Source organism: Poecilia formosa, unplaced genomic scaffold, assembly GCF_000485575.1.
Source record: "Poecilia formosa unplaced genomic scaffold, Poecilia_formosa-5.1.2 Scaffold60, whole genome shotgun sequence".
NCBI classification, from domain to species: Eukaryota; Metazoa; Chordata; class Actinopteri; order Cyprinodontiformes; family Poeciliidae; genus Poecilia; species Poecilia formosa.
The window spans coordinates 2,137,149-2,158,685 of record NW_006799999.1 but is presented as its reverse complement, the minus strand read 5'-3'; the positions used below and the strand labels follow the sequence as shown (position 1 = coordinate 2,158,685).

Genomic DNA, 21,537 nt, shown 5'->3' with positions numbered 1-21,537 from the left:
ATAATCCATACAAATAAAAATGTCTCTGGTCTTTTCACCAGCTGCTCATGGTAAAGTGGAGCCCTATGCTATCAGTGCGGGCCCTGTGGGTGAGGGAACAACACCGACATCATCGGGTGCTTAATTTAACAAACCGAAAAGGCATATTGTCTGATATGTGTCTGTGTTTGTGAAGCAGTGACTGTCTGAGTCTGTGTGCACTTGCATCAGTGTGAGTAATAGACCAGAGGTGGTTAGCCACATTCAACGAGGCCCTTCCCTAATCGCTTGGTAAAGCCAACAAGTCTCAAGTGGGCAAAAAATATCACACTCTAGGCTTGAGTAATGCACTGCCAACAGTGCAAGATGCCAGTGTGTAATTAGACAATAATGAGAGACCTCACATAACGCTCAATCTCTAAACTTCTGAGGCCAAACTATGCGTTGGCCCTGAACAGCAGCCTCTGCTCTATTAAACAGCAAATAGCCTGAGAAAAGGGGGCCATGGCTTTAGAGAATTCCTTTCCACAACTGGACCCTGCACATTTCTTCACCTTCGGCTTTTAGATGTGCAGACAGTGGCCAGGGCGAGGGAACGCCATCAGAGGGGACAGTACCTTGAATTGTGACAGCGACAGTGAAAACAATGAAACCTGGGATGTCCTCTACATACCTGTTCTGAATACGGGAAAGAAAGGAAGGACATCAACATGGAGTTTGAGGTGGAGAAAGAAGGAAAATGGACATAATATGTACAGAAATCAAACAAACAAGAACGCAACACAAAGAGAGATTGCTGGCTCTAGATGAGAGGCAGACAAAGTTGCTCAACACAAAAAAATCACTAGGGTACATAAGGAAGACTCAAAATCAACTTTGTAATGTTTTTCCCCCCTCTCTTTAAGTATTTATTTCATTTTCAGTGCTTATGAAAATGAAATGAACAAATGCACCAGTGCATTTAAGCATTATGTCACTTAAATGCACTGGTGTTTGTGAGTGTGTGTGATGGCATTCCTGGCTGGAACTCTTTGTGCTGCCTGTATCATGTGAATCTGAGGCTTGCTTGATTTATCCAGATATTTAAATTAAAACAGAAGAAAAAAGTCTCCTCCGAAAAAGAAGGAGAAGCGTAAATATTTGTGTGCCTCTGTCAAAGCCTCTAAGCTGTCTAAAAATCAGCATTCTGCTTTTCTCCTGCAAAAAAAAGAGCAAGGGTAAACCTAAACCAAATACTTTTCAGATGAAAGAGAGGAGAAAAGGTAGCAGTTGCGTTGCCCCTCTAAGGAGAGAAAACAGTCAAAAAGGGAGAGATGTCAGTGAATGAATAGCAAAATGCAAAGAAGTCAAAAATATGCAGAACGGAAGAATGATAGAATGCCCAAACAAAGGAAATCCCAAAAAAACAAAAAAAAAAAAACATGGGTGTGATTTGCCTCTATGACAACAGCTGAAATTCTACTTCCAACATGTCTAGGTGCCACAATAAGTCACTGTTTCCTCTCATGGCTGCAGGTTATATACATTTTATGATTGTGGTCACATTTTCCAGAACACAAGTAGCCTACTGTTCCGTCTACCTTACTGTAAGGGATTTGTTTTTTTTTTGTTTCTTTTTTTGAAAAAGCACCCTGCATTAGTATTTCAGACTGGCCGAAACGTGCCAAAATTCTCAAAAATAAATGTTTTTCTTCTTTTTTTATTTTAAGAAATCCTGAATGCAAAGACACCTGGTTATACAAACCACGTACCCAAACAGCGAAGATGTTCCAAAGTAACTTCAGATAGAATTTCAGATGTCAAGTCTCTCTGCAAAGTATGAGATTTCCAACATGTATTGAAGAAGAAGTACATACATAAACAATGCAGACTGTTGAAAAAGAACCTGTTTTGGTCCTTTGTAGGAAATGCACATTTTGGTGGACCAGGGCTTAAGAAGCAGTCACAAAGCTCCACAGATACAACAAGCTCTCTGCAGAGACAGTAAGGCAGTTTCATGATCACCAAGGAAACCACTCCACTTTCCATATGGCGGGTTTCTTTTCTCTCTCTTTTTTTTGGAAAGAAAGTAGAAACAGAATGAACAGAAAATATGCAGACTTGTTATTGTTAAAGAAAATAGCTGCCTTATAAAAATTTGCTCAGTAAAAATAGTCAAACTGTCTCCTTATTGTTGTTGCTTTTTTTTGTTGTTGTTGTTGTTTGTTTGTTTGAATCGTCTTCCAGATCAGCTGGCTCATTAAGCTTCTAACAGTTATTGTATTTGATCCAGCTGGATCTCAGGGTAAAAAGAGGCGACATCTCAAAAGCACTGAGGCCAGTCTGCCTGCAAAGATGCAGAATAGAGATGGAAAAAAAAAAAAGGAAACACCAACAGAAACCCAAACTAAAGCAAACTCACAGAGTTCGACAGCTACTAAGGCAACTTTTGCCAAATACAATATAAGCCCATGTATATTGCAACACAACAATATATTAATTTAATAAAATACACAATATAGCTTTTGTACACATAACAATTTGGCTCAAATGCACAGAAATTGCAGTAAAATCAATAAAAAATATGTCAGTTTTTCTGATGTAAACACATCTAAATTGGATACATATACACATAGAATGATATTATGTATAGTGATAATGTGAAGGGACATTTTCTTGTTTTGTCATATTTTTGGATATTTGTCTTTGAAACAATGGCAGTGTCCTTTGCAGTTCTTTCCTGAAATGCTTCGCACCTGACCTCAACTCCAGGACACTATTCACTTCAAATTCCTGTTTTTTTTTTTGTTTTGTTTTTTTCCTCTCCTTATAAAATGTATAAATATTTTGCTGATATTCGGACACTATACATGGATTCATACATACAGCCATCTATATAACCATATAGATATTATCTTTTCACAGCTGAGGAAAGAAATGTCCCTTTTTATACAACTTGATTGCCTTAAGGCATAGTCACACACATGATAATTCACTGTACACAGGGGACTAAAAGCTGATGGTGTACATGTATAAGACAAATCCACAGATGGGCAGTCGTGTGTGAGCATTCATTTGTTTGCGTGTTTCCGCGTGTGGTGCAGCATCAGCGCGTGTCGATGTACTGCCGTGTGTGTGTGTGTATGCAGAGTGGTAGTGCACATGTGGTGACGTTGGTGCGTGCGACTACATTGCTGAGCAACATGAACATTTAAATAGAGGTGTGAGACAGACACAGCTTACACATGTAGTTACAAAATGACGGGTGAGACATGGTTACACTGTTAATAAATCCGACTGAAACAGATCCGACTGGTCCATAGCAACCCCCTCTCTAAAAGGACATCTCTTCAGGTACAGATCTGGTCCATCACACGCTACACTTTTTGTTTATCACTTAATAAAAAAAAACAAACAAACAAACAAACAAAAGAAACAGGTAAAGTTGTGTTCCTGTCCTTCACTGTCCGAACAGATCGGCTTTTGTTTCTCTTTTTCCACATCGATTGTCAGGTCTGACCTTAAGTAGTCCTTTTGTCGTTCAGTTTCAATGTCCAACACGCAAAACAGAAATCCACCTACGCACACTTAAAAAGATATGTAGGATTTCACGATAGACCATGAACAACACACGGATGAGCTGGTGGGCACTTAGATAGGAGCTTGCGAGGTGCCAGAGGCTTAAACCCCTGCAATTTTCTTAAGAATCCAAAAAAAGTTTAGAAATTCAGAAAAAGTCAGATGTCAGTTCCTTATTTTGTTGGTCGCCATGTGACTGACGTAATAAAAGTCCAGTGTCTGTACTTTTTCTACAACAAATACAGTGAAAAACGCTCTGGGGACCAGAGAGGTTTAACCTATTCAATTTGTTTTGGTGACAGTTTTGGCATGAGAGTCGTTAGAATAGCAACAAACCCCGACTTTTTATCTTCACAATTCCTACGCTGCAGTCGTTTGAGTCACTTTCTCAGTGTGCCAGTGGCCTCACTTTCTCTGCAGTCCTGCAACAGTTTGTCGATGTCTCTCACCACCTGGTCAGCGTCCATCCCGTCGCGGCTTGAATCTGGTTCCGCCTGCTCCAGGACACACTCCATTTCACCTGCTGCCTCCTGACTGATCCTGGAGCGGGCCTCTGCGAGCACCTTGGCCACTGGGTCTGAGGGTGGCAACGATGGGTACACCCCTTGGTCTCTTGTTTGTTTAGTAGGTGACAGGTATTGACCATCGGGTGGCCCGTAGTGGATGGAGCAGCTGGCTGGGGGAGGTTTGCCCTCAGCCCCATCTGCTGGGCCTTTTACAGCGGAGCATGGAGGCATCGTGGAGCAACCCTTGGTTGGACTGCTGGAGGCTGAGGGTACCTCTTGCAGCAGGGGGCTGAGGGCACGTTTTGCTTTTAGGTAGGGCTTGACATTGGCGACAAGGATGGTGTGGTCGCGTCTTTCCTTGCCGAAAGTACAGAATGTTTTCTTGCCGTTGGGGTTGACGGTCTCATAGGTCTCTGTCTCGGCAACTGCCTCCATCCCGGCCGGCACAAACATATTGTTGCGGTAGTCAACACCTTCCGCCTGGTTTCCGCCTGCGGGGAACTGAGGCATCCAGCAGCGGTCAGAATGACCCAGTACTCTGCACTCCTCTGTGCAATTTAAACAATCCTCATCTGCAGACAAAAACAAAGGGAGGGGATGGATGGAGGAGATAGCAACGTTAATGTCAAACATCTATATAAAGCGGAATTAAAACGCAAAACGAGACGGCACTTAAATCCTACTGGCATTAAAAACCAAAGTAAACTTGAGAAGGAGTTAAAGGTAGAGAAATAGAACAAAAATCCCAAAGAAATCCCCAAAAAAGAGGAAAGCCAGCAAAGGACGTCCCATTCTTGGCGCTCACATATAAACACAGGCACATGTGCACTAAAGCACACATAAAGGCACACGGCTTTCCAAGGGAACTGGGGGACACCTGCTTGCATTTTCCAAAGCTCTGATCAAGGGGATGGCAGAGCATACAGAAAAGATGGGAAGGGAGTGAGAGAAAAACAACAACGGTTCAGGTTTGGCATAGGCACAGTGGCGTTATCATAAATTCATGTCAGTGGGCTTTGAAGCCCTCCCTAGATAGTGAGCCTGTGCCAAATGGCTTGTGCTTCTTCCCTGTGTGTTTCTGCCTGTTTATTTGCGCGTGCCTTGTTGTTGCCTCTCATGTGCATATGTGTGCATAGAAGTGTGTGTTTCTCTCTTTCATCTCTATTCAGAAGGAAGCACACTTTGGCTGATTATGGGAGTGTTTGTGCCTGTGTAAAGTGGATCCAAAACTTGGCTAAAAAAAAAAAAAAGAGAAAGAAAAAAGTATATATATTTTTTTTGCTCCTGATGGAAGAGAGGAGGAAACATTGTGTGGCACGAAAGGTTTTTGTTGTATGTTGGATACAGAGACACGAGTCATACAAAACAATGTGAAATGAAATTACTGAAGCTTATGTCTTATTTCTAACAAAAATTAGACATCCAGACTCCTAAACCACTATAAAGTGACAAATTGGAAAGATATTAAGAGGCGTCTTAATGGATGTCATAGTGAGTTCCTGTAATGTTATCAACCTAGTAGACAGATGTGATGTCACTGTAAACATGTTAGAAAAACATCTTCATAGCGGCGAAGCAGCTAACAGTCGGTGTTAGTTGATTTTAGCTTTTTCAAACAAGTCAGTTTAAGAATATTTCTGTATGTGTTATATTAGTAGATACGAAATATGTAAATTTTCACAGGAGATTGTTAAGCTTGTCTCCATGCTCTCTCCTAAATAACTTCCACATTACTGCATGGACGTTACGTCGAAGGCCGTGACTCGTCAATCTGCTCCAAGTCCACCAAGAGTGGAGCAAATGTTTGAATTTTGCAACAGGCTGTCATTTGTGCAACTGCACTGCAGATGGTGCGTTTCTGTCCTTTTTGCTTTTCCAGGTCTCATAGCTGTTTGGAAACTATGGCAGCAGATTTCCAATCAGGCGATTGGGCAGATCAGCAGTTCAGTTCGCCAACAAAACTTTAGTTTGATGGAAGTTGTTTGACGAAGTAAGAAGCAACAAAATCCATGGCGTCTCCTCAAGCTAAACATTTACTGGCAAGACGTTAACCTGCTACCTGAGTATTTTATTATGTTCCATACTTACAAGTCAGAAAATTGTTGCTCATATTTTTACAGAAAATTTGGGAGAAAGGTGACAGCAGTGGTAGGAGTTCGTCCTTTCACCATCTTTCTGCGTCTGTGTTTTCAAGGCACTTAACCTGCCTTGCTTGCGGTCAGAGGATCTGATGACGACAGGATGGCTGTGGCTACAACGGAGTAGCTTTTCACCATCAGAACGTGCATGGGTGAATGACAAAACGTGCAGGATCCTCTGGACTTAATAAAATACAGGCCATTTACCAAATTACAAAATTTTCTTAAAACTCCAGAAAAATAGCAATCGAAAACAGCTTTCAACTAAATGTTAAACTTGGCATACAGAGCAGAATTTCAATAACACAGTAAGATACTCAAAATGATAATAAACTCTGGTCATAATGGTCAATGAAAGAAGCTGACTTGCATTAATTGTTGCTGCTGCGCCCTATAAAAACACACCAGTCAAGATGATCACAGTGTGAACCTGGCCCTAGTTGAGATGGTGTCAGCCTTGTGTCAAACACAGGTGTCTGCCTCTTTCTTCCTGTGTTTATCATCCAAGTTATACCAGCTAATTTCCACCTGCTTTACTTTTCTTAAATAAGACTGAGGATACATTTTTATCCTTGTACACCTCAATTTGACAAATGCACTCCATCATTTTGATGTATTTTTTATAGCAAAAATCAGAGGTTTTAAATTCTGAAGAACTTATCAACACAAGGCTACAATTTGTACTTGCAAATGTAAAAACAAAAGGTTACCTTTCATTGGAGTAACAACAAGGCCACTTAGAACCGTGCAGCGTTCGAGCTACTATTCTCAACTGACTCCTGAAGGACAGAATTGCTGTTAGGAACTGGAAAGCTACCCCATCAGCTCCATTATGCAATGCACAAGGCTCTACAGCGCGGCGAAAGTGCTGCTTTAAAGACCACAAACCTGGGACTAATACAATCTTTCGTTGATGCGAATGAGCAAGCAGAGTGGATGTGGTTGAGTGCACTTGGCTTGGCCGTCTTTGCCGAGTTGCGGGTCAGCAGCACAGATTCCCGAGAGACTGCCCTTCCTAAGCTGTGGAGATGAGCTTAACACTTCACAAATGTTTGAAGAAGCCCAAAAGCGCTGCCAGGGAGAGCCTGACATTTCCCGTGTCAAGGCAGTCATCTGCAGAGGAAATAAGGTGAGCTGGAAAAGCGAGACTAGACCAATACAAAATGGACTACATTTAAATGGTGTCGATGACGAGTTAATGCACCTACACACGCCGACTGAGAGTGATGCACGTCTGAGGTTTTAAGGAAGCGATTCAAGATTGGAGCAAGAAAATGTAAGCGAGATATCAAAGTGCAGACATCGCTGATTTAGTCAAAAGACTGCACGTAAAAATACAAACTTGAATATTATTTTCAACCAGAGCACACAATGGCTGTAATACATCAGCAGGGTAAAAAAAAAAAAAAAAAAAGGAAGTGAGAGGAACTGCTAGACGTTTTCTTCAGAAGCGCCCAGAAACAAAAATGTGTCATTTTTCTTTCAGAAAAAAAAAAAAACAGAGCCGGCATCTAACAATGCATATCTGTTGACAACTGCTGCCTTTCACCCACCCACTCACAAACACACAAACAATTAACTTTGCCCCTACGATGTCTTCATGCTCTCCGAGGTGATTGTCCATTCAGCATATTAAAGCATAAATAATCCATGCAGACATATTTCTCTCTATTTAGTTGGAGAAAACCTCTGATAGATTATTCATGTCTCTGCTGCACGTACAACCTTGAGGCACTCTCCTCATATCTATGGCTAACAATATGACATATGAGAACAGGGGTGACATTCATCTCCTTCCCTCTCTCTCTCTCTCTTTCTTCTTCCCTCTCTCTCTCTATTTTTTTCACTCTGGCTCAACCAGCTCTCTAGGATGGGCAGCAAAGGCCTCCACCAAGGACACATTTGCTTATGATGATTTGGCTAGTGGGGGCATGTGCTGTTTCTTCCTCTTTAGTTCCTCTGCACTTACACATGCACTTCAAATGCACTTCAGTGATGCAAGATAAATTACTCTGACAGATACCCTAAAACATGCCATCATTTGTCCAAACTTAATACAGCTCTCTGCCAATAATCTGGTTTAGGGCACTGGTTACTCAGACAAATTATTTGGCTCGTTCTTTAATTTTAATTTCCTGCAGATGATTAATAAAAACAGTAACATTACAAGAGCTCCATTACCTTCCATGCTCTGGACTTACTGTTAAAAACGAACTCTTCGTCAACATGTCAAACAAATAAGTGTTATGGCCATTTCTTATTCACTTTTCTCATCGAGTGCACAGTTGCCGTCTGGGTAACAAAACATAAGAACAACAAGGTGCATGTGCAAAGAGCTTGATAATGGCATCCTTTCCTGTCTGCCTCCGACTGTACAGAGTAACAGCAGAGAGATGTTTCACTACATTTGTCACAGCATTCCCCACCCACTCCGTTCTTTTAAAAGAGGCTGTAAAGAAAATGAAAATCCACTAAGCTGGTAACAACCAGGGGAACTTAAGCACAAAGGTAACTGCTGAGAGAGGAATGACAAGCAGTAAAAAAAAATAATAATGGAAATATTCAAAAAGTTCATTGGGGTTTGTCTATTTGTGGTCATTTGTGTCCTGTATATAACTGCCTGATACATGGGTCTTCCCGTGTTTATTCTTTATTCAAACTGAAATGACAGGTGCTGACTTTAACTGGCTACAATTTGGTTTAAAGTTCCTCAGGAAGGACAGAACTCTTTTCCAAAGTGTAATCAGAAACCCCAAAAGTGCTTTGCTTTAAGGCAAGTGTCACTAAACTCTGATTGAATCCACTGATCGGGAGTCAAGAACTATCGACTATTCTATCTTGGCAACTCTACGGAAGACACTTGACCTCGATCCCTGATTGGAAGTAAATATTACACCTCTGGTGTCAACAAAAAGGTTTAATTAAACTCTGTGTGCTTGTGGAGACATTCCTACCAGCAATTAGATATTAACATCTTGCTAGCTCAGATAAGGCTTGCTACAAATGACTGGGGTGTGATGTGATGTGCAGTTGTGCACACTGAAACTTGTGAATGCAAAAGTCCTCTTGTGTATCAGTGTGCATCATAAAACATGGTGTGATTTCCCTAAACACCCTTTTCTTCCCCGAGACACCTGCCCTCTGGCCCTACAAGCCCGTCCCTTCTCGCTTTATTACCCAGGCCGGTGATTAATGTCCCTCTGTCACATGCTGTGGTTCCCAAAGAGGAAGGGATGAGAGCTGTACTCACAGGCTAATGCTAGCAAACCATCAGCATTAAGCTGAACACTGGGTAAAACAATGGAGGGGAAATGCGTTCCTTAAGTTTAAAAACGAGGTAAAAGACGGCAAACCGATAACAGTGGCAGTGAATCATTCCGCTGTCGTGCACGCATCGGAGCCACTACACAGAGCAAAATGATCTGCTGAAGTGGACTACAGGACTAGAGAATGAACCAAGGTAATGAGTGTGTGTGTGTGTGCATCTTTGTGTAGAGGTTTTGTTGTGTTAACCCACCCGAGGTGGACAGGAGGAGTGGCAGCTGACGAATTGAGCGGGGCATCTGTGACAAACCACGACTGCACCTGTTCACCTGAGGGAGCTCACAGTGTGTGTTTGCGTGTGCACGCATGTGTGTGTGTGTGTGCATTATTGTGTTTTTAATCTCCTCACCTACTGCTATCCAGCCCAGCTGAACCATGCGCCTCCTCTTCTCCACCACCCCTGGCTCTCTCAGCCAATCAGGTTAACTAAATACCTGAACTGAGCCGATGAAAGAGTCTCCAACCTGACAGGGACTAATGTTCAGCAAACATCTTGAGATTTTCTATTTAGGGACAACATCTCAAGCTTTGGGTATCAACGGCATAGCCTAGAATCCCCCTAAACAGACAATATTATGATCGTGAATAAAGCTCTACTTTTTCTTTTTTTTTTTTTTCATTTTGAATTATTTATTCAAAATAAATAATTTTTATTTATTTATTTCTTCTTATATTTTCCCTGAGATTAAACTGAATGAAACCTAGTCTACAAAGATTTATTTACAAACAGCAAATTGGATCGAGTTGGATGATTGTAGATTTCCATTGTTTTCCACACTCACAGAGATGTGCTGGGAATGTCGCTTGCCCTCTACAGTTAGCTGGTTTGTTATGCCAGCATTATATCAAAGAGCATGAAACTCCAGTTCTTGTGTGCTTATCACAGCTTGCTGTGGGACCAGCATTTGTGATGGACTACGACTCTACTTGAAACCGGAAAAAACATCAAAACCAGGTCATGATGTCATTTTCAGATACTTTGGAGCAAATTGTACCTGCACACTCTTGTCCTGTAAACTTGTTTCAAAAGGTGCAAAATTGTAAGTTTGTTTTCTTTGGAATGAAAACATATTTTCAAAAGAATTTTAAATATTGCCCAAAACTTTTAAGCAAACAAACAAAAAAGAATTTTTCTCTCATCTCTACTTTGAAGTCAAGATGTATGAAGAGCACAGTAGTTCCTACTCAGGAGGTTCTTTAGTATATTTATGAGCATTACTGCCAAGTTTTTGAAATGTTCTTGTTTTTCCAAAATGTTCTGAAATTCTTTTGCTCACTGCCTTCACTGTGCCCATAAACATAAGACGCAATGATGGGTTTTTGATACCAATTTACCGACTTTAGCACAATATGACTTTAGCTAACATATGCAATTGAGCAATGTCAAGACATTCCTATTACGACATCTTTATAATTAGATTCTCTAACCTGTGGCAGGTGTGAACTCAAGAAGACTGAATGCTTAAACTTCTGAAAAGGTTTAGTTAAATGTTTGTGCAAACTGTGCCATCCAATTTACTGAAGATTTTGATTTTAAGTATTTTTTTTTCCCTCCAGTTTTCACTTAAACTTGACAGGAAATACCTATGACATTAAATTGTAAAAGAGCTGTGACATTATAATGAAGTTTTTCTTTTTAAATCACAAGAACCAGACATTGTATTATTACAAGTGTTTGTGTATTTTTGAGAGCTATTGTATATTCATGTTTATCTGACATTTGTACCTTTTTTATTCATAAAGAGTGTAGCAAAAATACTAATTATTGGTCAGGAAATGCAAACTTCTGTTTGTATAAATGTGACTTAATATAGTGTGTCTAGATTGTTTTGTGGAGTGAACGGCTTAACAGAATGAAAAGAATAATTATCTTTGGTGTAATAGATCACATCACAGCTAGAGGCAGGAGAATACTGAAGCAGAGCAGGAAGTGCTCGGCAGCAGCCGTGGGGAAAAACCGTTGGCTGGCAATGCACAGACTAAATCAAGAACACCTATCTAAGGATCAAACACGTCCTCTCTTTAGGCATTCTGCCGCAAAACCGCAGGCCTCTCAGTTGGCTAATGCTTGGCTAAGTTGCTCAAAGAACACACTGAGGAGAAAGTGTTTATGCACAGTGGAGAGGAGGATAAAAAAAAAACAAAAAAAAAACCTAGGAGCAGCATAAGCTCATATTCAAACAAAAACAAACACGCAAAGCTTAATCAATGATGAGCAAGCAGAGCCGGGGGGTGTGGGTGGAAAGAAAGGGGGTCTGCAGGGCTGTGGAAATACGGGGCATCTGGGCTGCCAGAATTGTGTTCTCAAACAGCACTCTCTTACTGGCACAAAGCAGCAATAAAGTGCCCTGAAATATGTGAGGTTGTCCTTAAAAAAAATGTTGCATGGCCACATAAGAGCTTGTGCATGTGAGTGTGTGTACCAGTTAGCCTGTCTGTGTCTGAATGAATTGTGCGCCGCCCCCCCTCCTTCAGTGTCAGTTTATCTGCAATGTGAGCGCGTATCAGTTTTATTTTTAGTGAATCTAATCAAATAGGATCTGCTTTTCCTGGCATGTTTTCCCACATGCTTTAGATTTCCCCAGATGCGCCAAGAGCTGCCTGGTGTTATATTATTAATGAAAGATGTCTGCCAGCTTTAACTGTTAGTAAAGGTCAACCTGGAGATATCTGTGGGAAAAAGGGATCTCAACGTTTGTTTGTGTTTTTGTTTTCTCTTTTCTTTATCTCCTGGCAATCCTCACAAACAAGTTCAACGGTAATGAACAGCCATGAAAGCCCATCCAAGGCCAAAACATGCTGAGTAAAGGCAAACCAGTGTTTAACAGTAACCATGTTTTGTGTTACAATAGTCAAACTGCTGTTTCAACAACAATGAACTTCTCAGTCTTGTTCTTTTTTTTTGATGTATTTTCATCTTCCATCACCTACCAGAATAAACAAATAAAAAGAAAACCACACATTTTTGTTGTTGTTGTGAATAGAGCAGCTTTGAGCCTTCACTTCTGACAGCAGTCAGAGGCACTCAATAAATATTGCAAGGTCAGTCAAGGAAGAACCTTCCCTTAGCCTATCAAAATACCTGAGCCTCTTCTCCAACGCTGTGACTTTAGACCTTCTATAATTCACATTTCCTCTAGGTATAGATTGCCCCTGCTTTTGCTTCAAAGTCTTTTAATGTTGCAGCTCTTGGAAGAGAGACGCCATGGGCGAGCTATTAGATATAGATGACTGAGAAGAACAAGCCTTACATCATTCCTGCAGTGATCAAGCTGTTTATATAAATAACCTAGTTGAGCAACGCATGGTATCCTATCAATGTATTAAACACTACACAGTGTGTACATGTAAACACACAGACAGATACCTTGTAAATGTAATTTCAATGACTTTGAGTTGCAAACACAAATAGAAGTATAGTATTTGTGAAATAGTATATAATGAATATGAATAGGAAAAAGAGGATATACAATTTAAACAGTTTTAGAAATACAAATCAGGAATGTGTGACATGTTGTTACGTACAGCCCTCTTTCCTCCGATCCCCCGAAATAAAATTCAGTACAGTCAGTATCTTTAAGGAGTTATTGTGTCTAATTATTAAGGAGTGTGCTTCTGGTAAAATCTTAGCAGTTTGTCAGAGAACATCAGTGAACAAACTGCAACATGAAAAGCAAAAAACACTTGACATGTCAGGGATAAAGTTGTCTAAAAGAGTATAAAACATCTGTAAAAATACCAAAATATGGCTGGCCATACAGATGTGGAAGATGGTGCTCTGGCCATATGAGCAAAAAAGAAAAAAGAAAATAATTTTTAAGGCCTTGGGAAAAATACTACATTTAGTGTAAAACTGACACTTGAAACATCAGGATGGCAGCATCATGCTGTGAAAGATGGTAGATTTAAACACAGGATGACACATTCAGAGAGACGACATGTTAAGAGGTTGAACTCGACTTGAAACTGGGTTGGTGATTTAGATCCATTTGGCAAAACAAAGAAACTCTGAGCAAAAAATGATCAAATCATAATCATAGGTAGATGATCACAATAATCAGACATAAATTAATCGATCATCTGTGGCCAGACTTGAAACCCGGGGACTGAGCTTGAGGTGTTTTCCAGAGTCTAAAGGACAAAAATGTAAATCATTAAAAGTTTAGAGCTGGCAGAGATGGGCTAAAACAGATTAGTTGTACAAGAATTGTGTTCAGATGAATAAAAATGCCAAGCTTTTTATATTATATGGAGGCACCTATCCTGCATATATACACTATATATATTTATATACAGGATATGCATATATCCACAAAATAAACTGAACAAAATAAACTGCAGTTGACGGTTGCAATGCGATCAAATGTAAAACCGTTCTAGGACTATGAATAATGTTTTTCAGAGCACTTCAAGATGATTCCATGTTTTAATGGATTTAATATTTATCAACACGCAGTAAGCTATAACCAGAATTTAACCCATAAAAAGCAAGTAGGTCTCTGTGTAATAAAACTTTAAGAATGTTTTTCAAAAACGGGGTTAGATGTAATGAATTTGTCCCAAGCCTCATGTTGAACTTGTTTCCATCGTTTCATGTATTCCCTGCTTGATGTAGTGACACTGAGATCTAAGCTGTGTGGGTCCACAGCATCTGGTGCAGGCTTCCTTGTTCTTCTCACTGCTGAAGATGAATCTGTGCGACTCTCGCTGTGTGATTGGGGTCATTGTATGGTGCAGATTGAATTTGGGACCAATTAGATGAACGCCTGATGGGGCTGCACAGCGGATATGAGTCTCAGCATTTAAAGTGACTACAATGAAGCAGCACTGAGAGTAAAATTGTTTTGCTGCAAACAAAGTGCTTCAGTTTAATTTAAAAAAATAAAAACGAATAAACAAACTTGAGAAGTGCATTCACAGAGAGAAACAGGGGAAATACAGACGAGACTGTACAGAAATGCTGAACCTGTGACGTCGAGGACCGCGAACAAACAGATCTGCCACACAACCTACTATAACAGAGGATTTAGTTTTTGTTGTGTGGAGTGTAAATGTTGGCAAGAATGAGCAAAGAAAGAAAGACAGACTCGGGACAACAGTATCCTTCTACCTGTAACTGAAGAGAGACATGCGGGGTTGCACAAAGGGTGGCAAGGAAACAAGAAGAGGACTTATTAGAAGATGAGGCGAGAAGCGTGGTGAATTGGTGGCTAATCCTCCGTTTCCTCTAAGCCTGTGTAATTAGGACATGGGGGATTGCACCATAACAGGGGATGCTTCTGGACTGCCTTGTTTTTTTTTTTTTCCTCTCTGCTTTCTCCTTTGTTTACTTTTCCCCCTTTAGTCTGGGTTTGTGGCACTTTGTCATCTAAATATAGTATGCTTGTGTGCTCCCTGTCTTTCCTGTGTGTGTGTGTATCTCAGCTTGTTCGCTCATGAGCAACACAAACAGACACAGCGGGCTCGCACCATGTTTTACTTCTGCTCACTCCTCACTTGTTTTTTTGTTTTTTTTTGTGCTGCTTTCTTTGCTCCATGGCAGCATTAAGATCACGCCTGGTCATATTTGCGTGCCTGTTTCTATTAAGCAACTGTTTGGTGAGCCACAAATGTTCACCAAGCAGACGAGAGAATTGTATATGAAGGCTGCAGAAGAGCCTCAGCCGAGAAGAGGTTCACGATATGTTTGAGGCATTAGATCAGAGACTGGGGAGGCTGATCAGCAGCCGTCTGCCAGTTAATAGCCTTTATCTACTTCCTTGCCCCTGTAGATGGCAAAGAAAGTTGCCTTGGCCCATTTAGAGAGATAGCGAGCACAAGACTTGAAGTGAGAAAGAGAGACAAGAAAAGAAAATGGAAGGAGGAGAGGAATTTAAAAAAATTAAGGCAAGCGAATCTATGAGTCACCAGCTCATTACAGAAATCCTGTTTCTATCCAAGGAGAAAACAGGTTTAAAGAGCTTATTAAAGAAAGAATGAGGGGAAACCTATTGTTGCTAATTCAGAGAGGGACGTCGTTAGAAGCGGTTTACTCCACCAAATTTTTACATTTTAACCATGGTGCTGTAATGATGCCATTTGCAGCCATTTCCGGAGCTGAGGGAGCATATCCCGGACTGAATTTAGAGCCCTGTCGCGATAACTGGCCCGAAGCAACAGGGTGACTGGTGAGCGAGATGAAGCATGGGCGCCTCATAGATACAATCCATACAATAATATAATCCGCCATAAATTTAATACTGTCACGTTTACTGAATTAGATTACTTCTTTATTGTCTCCCTCTCTCTGCTTGTTGCTCAGTTTTGAACAAATGGATTTGAGCGACTCAGGGTGTTGCGGCTTTGTGCAGGAACCATTCCCACGTGTGCCGCTTTAGCAGGATTAGGGAAAGTGCTTCTGATTCTCAATCTCAACACAACCCTTTGCACACAGCAAATGAAGATTGAACGGTTTGCAACAATGTTTTTCATTTTGACCTTATTCATGCTTCACACATGCACACAGGCGATTCAGTCATGTGCCTGTGTCTGACCACAGATCAGAAGATCCGAGGTAATTGTGGGATTTAATTTTCGGCCAATGTATCTTCCAGAAAGGAAATGGTACTGAGCTACTGACCTTTTGACTGCGTGATAACTCCTCGTGCCAAATTGTCACTGCATTGCAGAGTTTGTTTCAAATTATCTTAAATATTTTTGCATATTTTAGCATTTTTCTCTGGCAGAAAAATCTGCATTGGAAATGATAATAAAGTGAATATATGAATATTTGACAGCTTACAGACACAACCTGTACCTTCGGCTTAGTGACTAAAACATCTCAAACTAAAATAAAGATAAGGTGGCTGATGATGCATGTTGGTAAGCTTGCCAATCAAGCCTAATGTAATCCGAAAGGTGGAAAACACAGCATAAGAAGAAATTAGTCATTGACGGTGCTCTTTTACAGACTAGAAAACACATTAGTTTCCTTTTTGCATCAGCAGTACAAATCTTTCTTGACTGCTATATGATACAATTTTTGAAAAAAACAAAACAAAAAAAACAACATAGATTTCTATATATATTGAATATTGAATATAATACCCATTTAAATATTCAGTGGATATTCAGTGGAAAAAAACCCGACAACTTTATAGGAATCACAGCTGTCAAATTCTCATAATAGTTGAACTGCTTTTCAGGTTTCCACCTGTAGTTTGACAATTTATCTTTGGTGATCTGTCCTCGCCATCCTACTAATCTTTATCTCCCTTCACAGATTCTCTATCAGTCAAGTCAGGACAGTTTGGCCTCTCCAAAGCCTTAATTTTACTTTTACTCTGAAGAAAGATGTTGGTAAAGTTAAAAGCGAGATAGTGAGTACAAGGCTTAACGTGAGAAAGTCACCACATAAAGCAATCTTCTTCAGAGTCCTACTCATGACGTAATGGTATGGAAAATTTTGGCCAATAATGCAGCCACAGAAAAATCAAGAGTTTAGGCAAATAATGAAAATCAGATATTTTGAAAGTGTCCGATCTAAAAGACAAAGCATGCACAAAAGCTTTTGAAAGTTGCTTTATCTCATATTTTATTTATGGATTCTACACTTTCCATGAAATTCCAACTATTTGGCAAACAATCAGTAAACAGAGGCTGTGCTCCTGTTAATTATGTCATCAGTGCATTGCATGGTGAGGTTTAAATAAAGTACTTAGAAGATGCCCAACTCCAGTGCTAAAGAGGACTGAATCAAAAACACCTGAATCAAAAAAATTACATCCTGAGTGGGAATCTGACGAACATTACTTTATGTGGTGATAATGGACCATCATAGTTGGTCTGCCAACCACCACAAAACACAAGAAGAAGAAGAAGCTGACTGAGGACACAGTTGAGACATTTGATTCATGTGTGTTGCTCAACTGAGACGTCTAAAAACTGCTGAATGCCAGTCCTCAAGGACTAGAGTTTGACACCTGGCCAGAGATGAGACTGAAGCAGGTGCATATGAATGGCATATATAGTTTCATCACCTATTCTTACTGCCTGTTAAACAGGGTAATGGAGAGGTCACAGCATGGAGCTCATCTCTATAGTTGCATGCCATGCATCACAATACATGGCATTCAATCCTCTAAATTCATCCTCCAGAACATGGACTTGTGAGACTAATAAGTGCAATAAGAAAAATGTACACTTAAGCATGAAGGCATTTGATCAATTTTGCCAATGAACAGCAGTGTAACTCCCCTAAGGATATTGGCGGGTGTTGAACAGAGGCTAAGTGGAAAGGTGGAGTGAGGTGGGCTGAGTCGATGGTGTTGGCTTTCTCAGCCCCGGGGCCTAACACATTTAAAGAGCTAACTGACACACTTTGGATGTATTAGCCACGGTGAGCTCTGCCAACCTTTCCACTACTTCTGCTGCACCGCCTTTCCCTCCTATCGCCGTCTGTCTGCCACTGCAATCTCTCCTTCCGTGCAAAGCCAAAGCACATGCCTAGTGTTTCAGCACCATTGCTTTAGCATTGACGTTCCTCTGTGTCCCAGCCAAATTAGTGTTTGCCGTCTAGACAATGGCCGCCTATGCCTCTGTTATGGATAAACATACGCAAACAGTAATGCTATCACTCATCGGTTTATATGCATGATTAGATTAAAAGAAACTGACGGAAATGCAATAACAGTTTATTAGTGCATCCGTTAAGGTGGGGGTGGGAGGGTATAATCATTTCAAATAAAAATGCATTTTCCATCTCACTATCTCATTTATACTTTCTTTGCCTCTCCATCTGCTTTACTCTTGAGGCTGGTGAGTTATGAACAAAGAGCTTTAAAACTCACAGGGTTCAAGTCCAGGCTCTGGCAATAAAACATAAATAAATATAAATAAAGAGCTATGGGCACATTTCAAACTCAGCTTGAGAGGCAAAAAAAAACCAAAAGACTGGAGCGCCCAGGCTCCCTGTGACAAATCTATGCATTGAATTTGAAGGTGAGAGAAACAACTCGCCTCAATCCACACTGCCCCATTCTATTCAGCGGTTTAAGATTAGGGTCAAAGATTAGAAGGCTTACACAAGATAAGAATGGGATTAAAAGAGCTCAGAGATGTAAAATTACAGATCAGAGAACTGGCGAGAACACACCTGAATGGTAAACAAACTCCTAACACGGCTGCCACCTGTCCTGCTGGACAGCACCGGCATCATGGGGGGAAAGCAAAACAATGCACTGCCGATGAGAGAGCAAAAAAAAACAAAAAAAAAACAGGGAAGAGAAGTTGCATCCAATATTCCAGCGAGGGATCCAGCACACATCAAAGGCTGCTTCTGCAGTATGTCTGTTAGATTTGGGATTAATGGACTCCAGAGGGGCCTGGACACACACACACACACACACACACACGCACACACACACAGATACACACACGCGCACACGCAAACAAAATCCCCCACAACTCTGCTTGATAAGATTCACAACTCGGCTAGCAAAGCACTGCAGTGCAGAAAGAGTATCTTTTCTAGTAACTCTCCACAGTAGGCTCTCTACTGCAGTATGATACATTGTACTTAAACCTTAGCAAAAGGCTTTCAGGGTTTTTTCTTTGTTTTTTTTTGTTTGTTTTGTTTTTTAACATTCCATTAAATTTTGGGTAAAAGGCATTTGAAATGTCCGGGTAATTTAAGATTTCCACGGATTTGGTGCAGGCTTTTCCAGGCCCGTTTATTTGATTCCTTGGACAAGGTTTTGATTTCTCTTGTCGAATTGCAAAGCACATGCAATCATGCCTGCATGCAAGCGTGCACATACGACCGTAAGTTGCCTCCAAGCTCCAATGACTTCATGCAAATTATAAATATGCAAATAGGGGCGGTAAAGCCTCAGCTGTCCTGTGATGCATTTTGAAGAAAACACAACAAAACGGGGGAGGGAGGAGGCACACTGTGAATCTATTTCCTTTAATCTTTACAGACAGAGGGATAGCCTAATCCCAGCTCCGACTGCCTTTCCACCCCGGTGCCCTGCTTCGCCACTATTCTCCCTCCCTCTTCTTCCCTCCCCTGTCCTCGGGGCTGAAACCACAGGTGCACACAAATGCAAACCACTGGGTGGAAAATTCTCGTTGACAGCATTCTGGTGTGCTTGCGATTGGTCAGTGAGCAATGAGGGAGTTCCCTGAACCACTTGTCGTGCTGACAGAACAGCTGGACACCAACACCAGACACAGATCAGGGTGGGAAGAGATCATGCGGAACAACAGGGAACTTAAGACCAAAATGAGATTGAGCAAAGCTTAAGCTCACTGTCATTTCACAGACTGAGTCAACAGGGCGAAAGAAAAACAAAAGAACAGAAGTAAAACTAAATCTGTTTTGTTTTTTTTTATATTCCTCAAACAAATAGTTTGAAGTAAACACGGTGTACAAGCTGTACATACTGAAATGAGGAGAGGCAGACCAATCAACCTGCCAAAGACAGGAATGGACCTTTGACCATTTCCCCACTGACTGTCTCCGATTGGTGATTGATTGGTCAAGTGCTAAAAAATCTGATATTTTTCTCTAATTAATGAAATGAATCACAACTAAGAACTTCCACCACTTCCAGTCAATAAGCAAATCTACCAACACCGATATTTTAATGAGCTTAAAAAACAACGATGCATTAATTTGAGTGATCCTGAAATTCCACCATTTTCTGTTACTAGCTTTTTGTTAAATAAAAAGTATAAAAAACTGTGTCACAACTGGACTTAGCGGGTCTGGTATCAAGGAAAATTGTAAATCAGTATCTACACAGAAAACTCTGTATATTTCTAGAACGGAGATTCTTCTCATATTTTCCCAAGCAAACACTCAAACATAACTGCTCTGTAATATTTATCATACTCTTAAATCCATAAACTCCTGACATGTATGACCTGCTGCACTCTTTGGTGCTCCAGTGTATCGTCTCATCATGCCAAGATGTAAAGAGCTCTCTAACACCGTCAAAAAAAGTTAGAGATGTCTGTATTCTATTTAAGAAGACCTTCAAATTATTAAAAAAAAAGGTCATCCCCAAGTAAAGGAGATCATCTACAAGTGGCACGCATTTGAAATGGTTGCCAATTTATGGAATGGTGGCCTCAGCAAAAATGGCTAAAGAGAAGAGACTATTTAATGCAAAAAGGAGTCTGGAAGTCTCCTAGCAGATTCTGCAGGCAAATACTCCAGCTAGTGGCGTTAAGGCGAATGCATAGACGGTTTGAAAAGGAATTTTAAAACTAAGTGGTGGACGTTTATGCTTGAAATACATAAATGAATAAATAAATGAATGAATGACCTCTTGAAATAACCTGCCAAGAAGAAAAGCAAAGACAAAGGCTGTGTGGCCGCAGCGACAGACACGAGGCAGAGGTCACAGATGGCTTTTCGGGAGCGGAACCTCACACCAAGCGTAAAGCGTGGAAGAAGTGTTCTGGTTTGAGGTTGTTTCACTGCCCCCGGGACAGGGCAGCTTGAAGCCACTGATCCAACCATGAATTCTGCATCATATCAAAGAGTTTCTGGGAGATAATGTGAGGCAATCTGGCCAAAAGTCAAAATTGGAACTGGAAGTGGACCTTTCAACAGGATAATGATGCTCCGCACACTAGCAAATCCACCAAGGAATGACTCAAAAAAAGACCAAACGGGAAGAGTTATGGAAAGTCAAGCTACAGGCCAGACTTGAGTCATGCTGAAACGTTGCAGTAGTGAGAGCAAAGCAAATCTTTATAAATCTTGTAACTAAAGGAATTTTACAAGGAAGGCGGTAGGGGAGAGGTCATTTTTTTGTTCCAAACTAGAGAATAATCATGCAAAATTATTTTTTGTAACTTTTTGATATTTTACACATGGACATATTATGTTTCCTTTTTTCTTTACAAGTACTTTGTTGTGTAAGATTATCCGTGTACTCCACAATATTTCAGCGATTCACCCATAGAATCATAGCCACCAAAAATATAGTAAAAACATTTCCAGTTATAACAGTATTTATTGAAATTAAAGTCTCACAACA

General features: G+C 40.6%; 1 protein-coding gene across 4 annotated transcripts in view; it reads right to left on the bottom strand.

Annotated features, from left to right (window-relative positions):
• Positions 1-871: 871 nt before the first annotated feature.
• Positions 872-21,537, bottom strand: part of pcdh17 (protocadherin 17) — a 61,706-nt gene continuing 41,040 nt past the window's right edge. For all 4 annotated transcript variants that reach the window (XM_007553986.2, XM_007553985.2, XM_016672401.1 and 1 more), the window contains one exon: positions 872-4,615. In XM_007553986.2, coding sequence (XP_007554048.1) covers positions 3,918-4,615 — 698 coding nt within the window. In that variant the 3' untranslated portion in view covers positions 872-3,917. The remainder of the gene's footprint in view (positions 4,616-21,537) is intronic.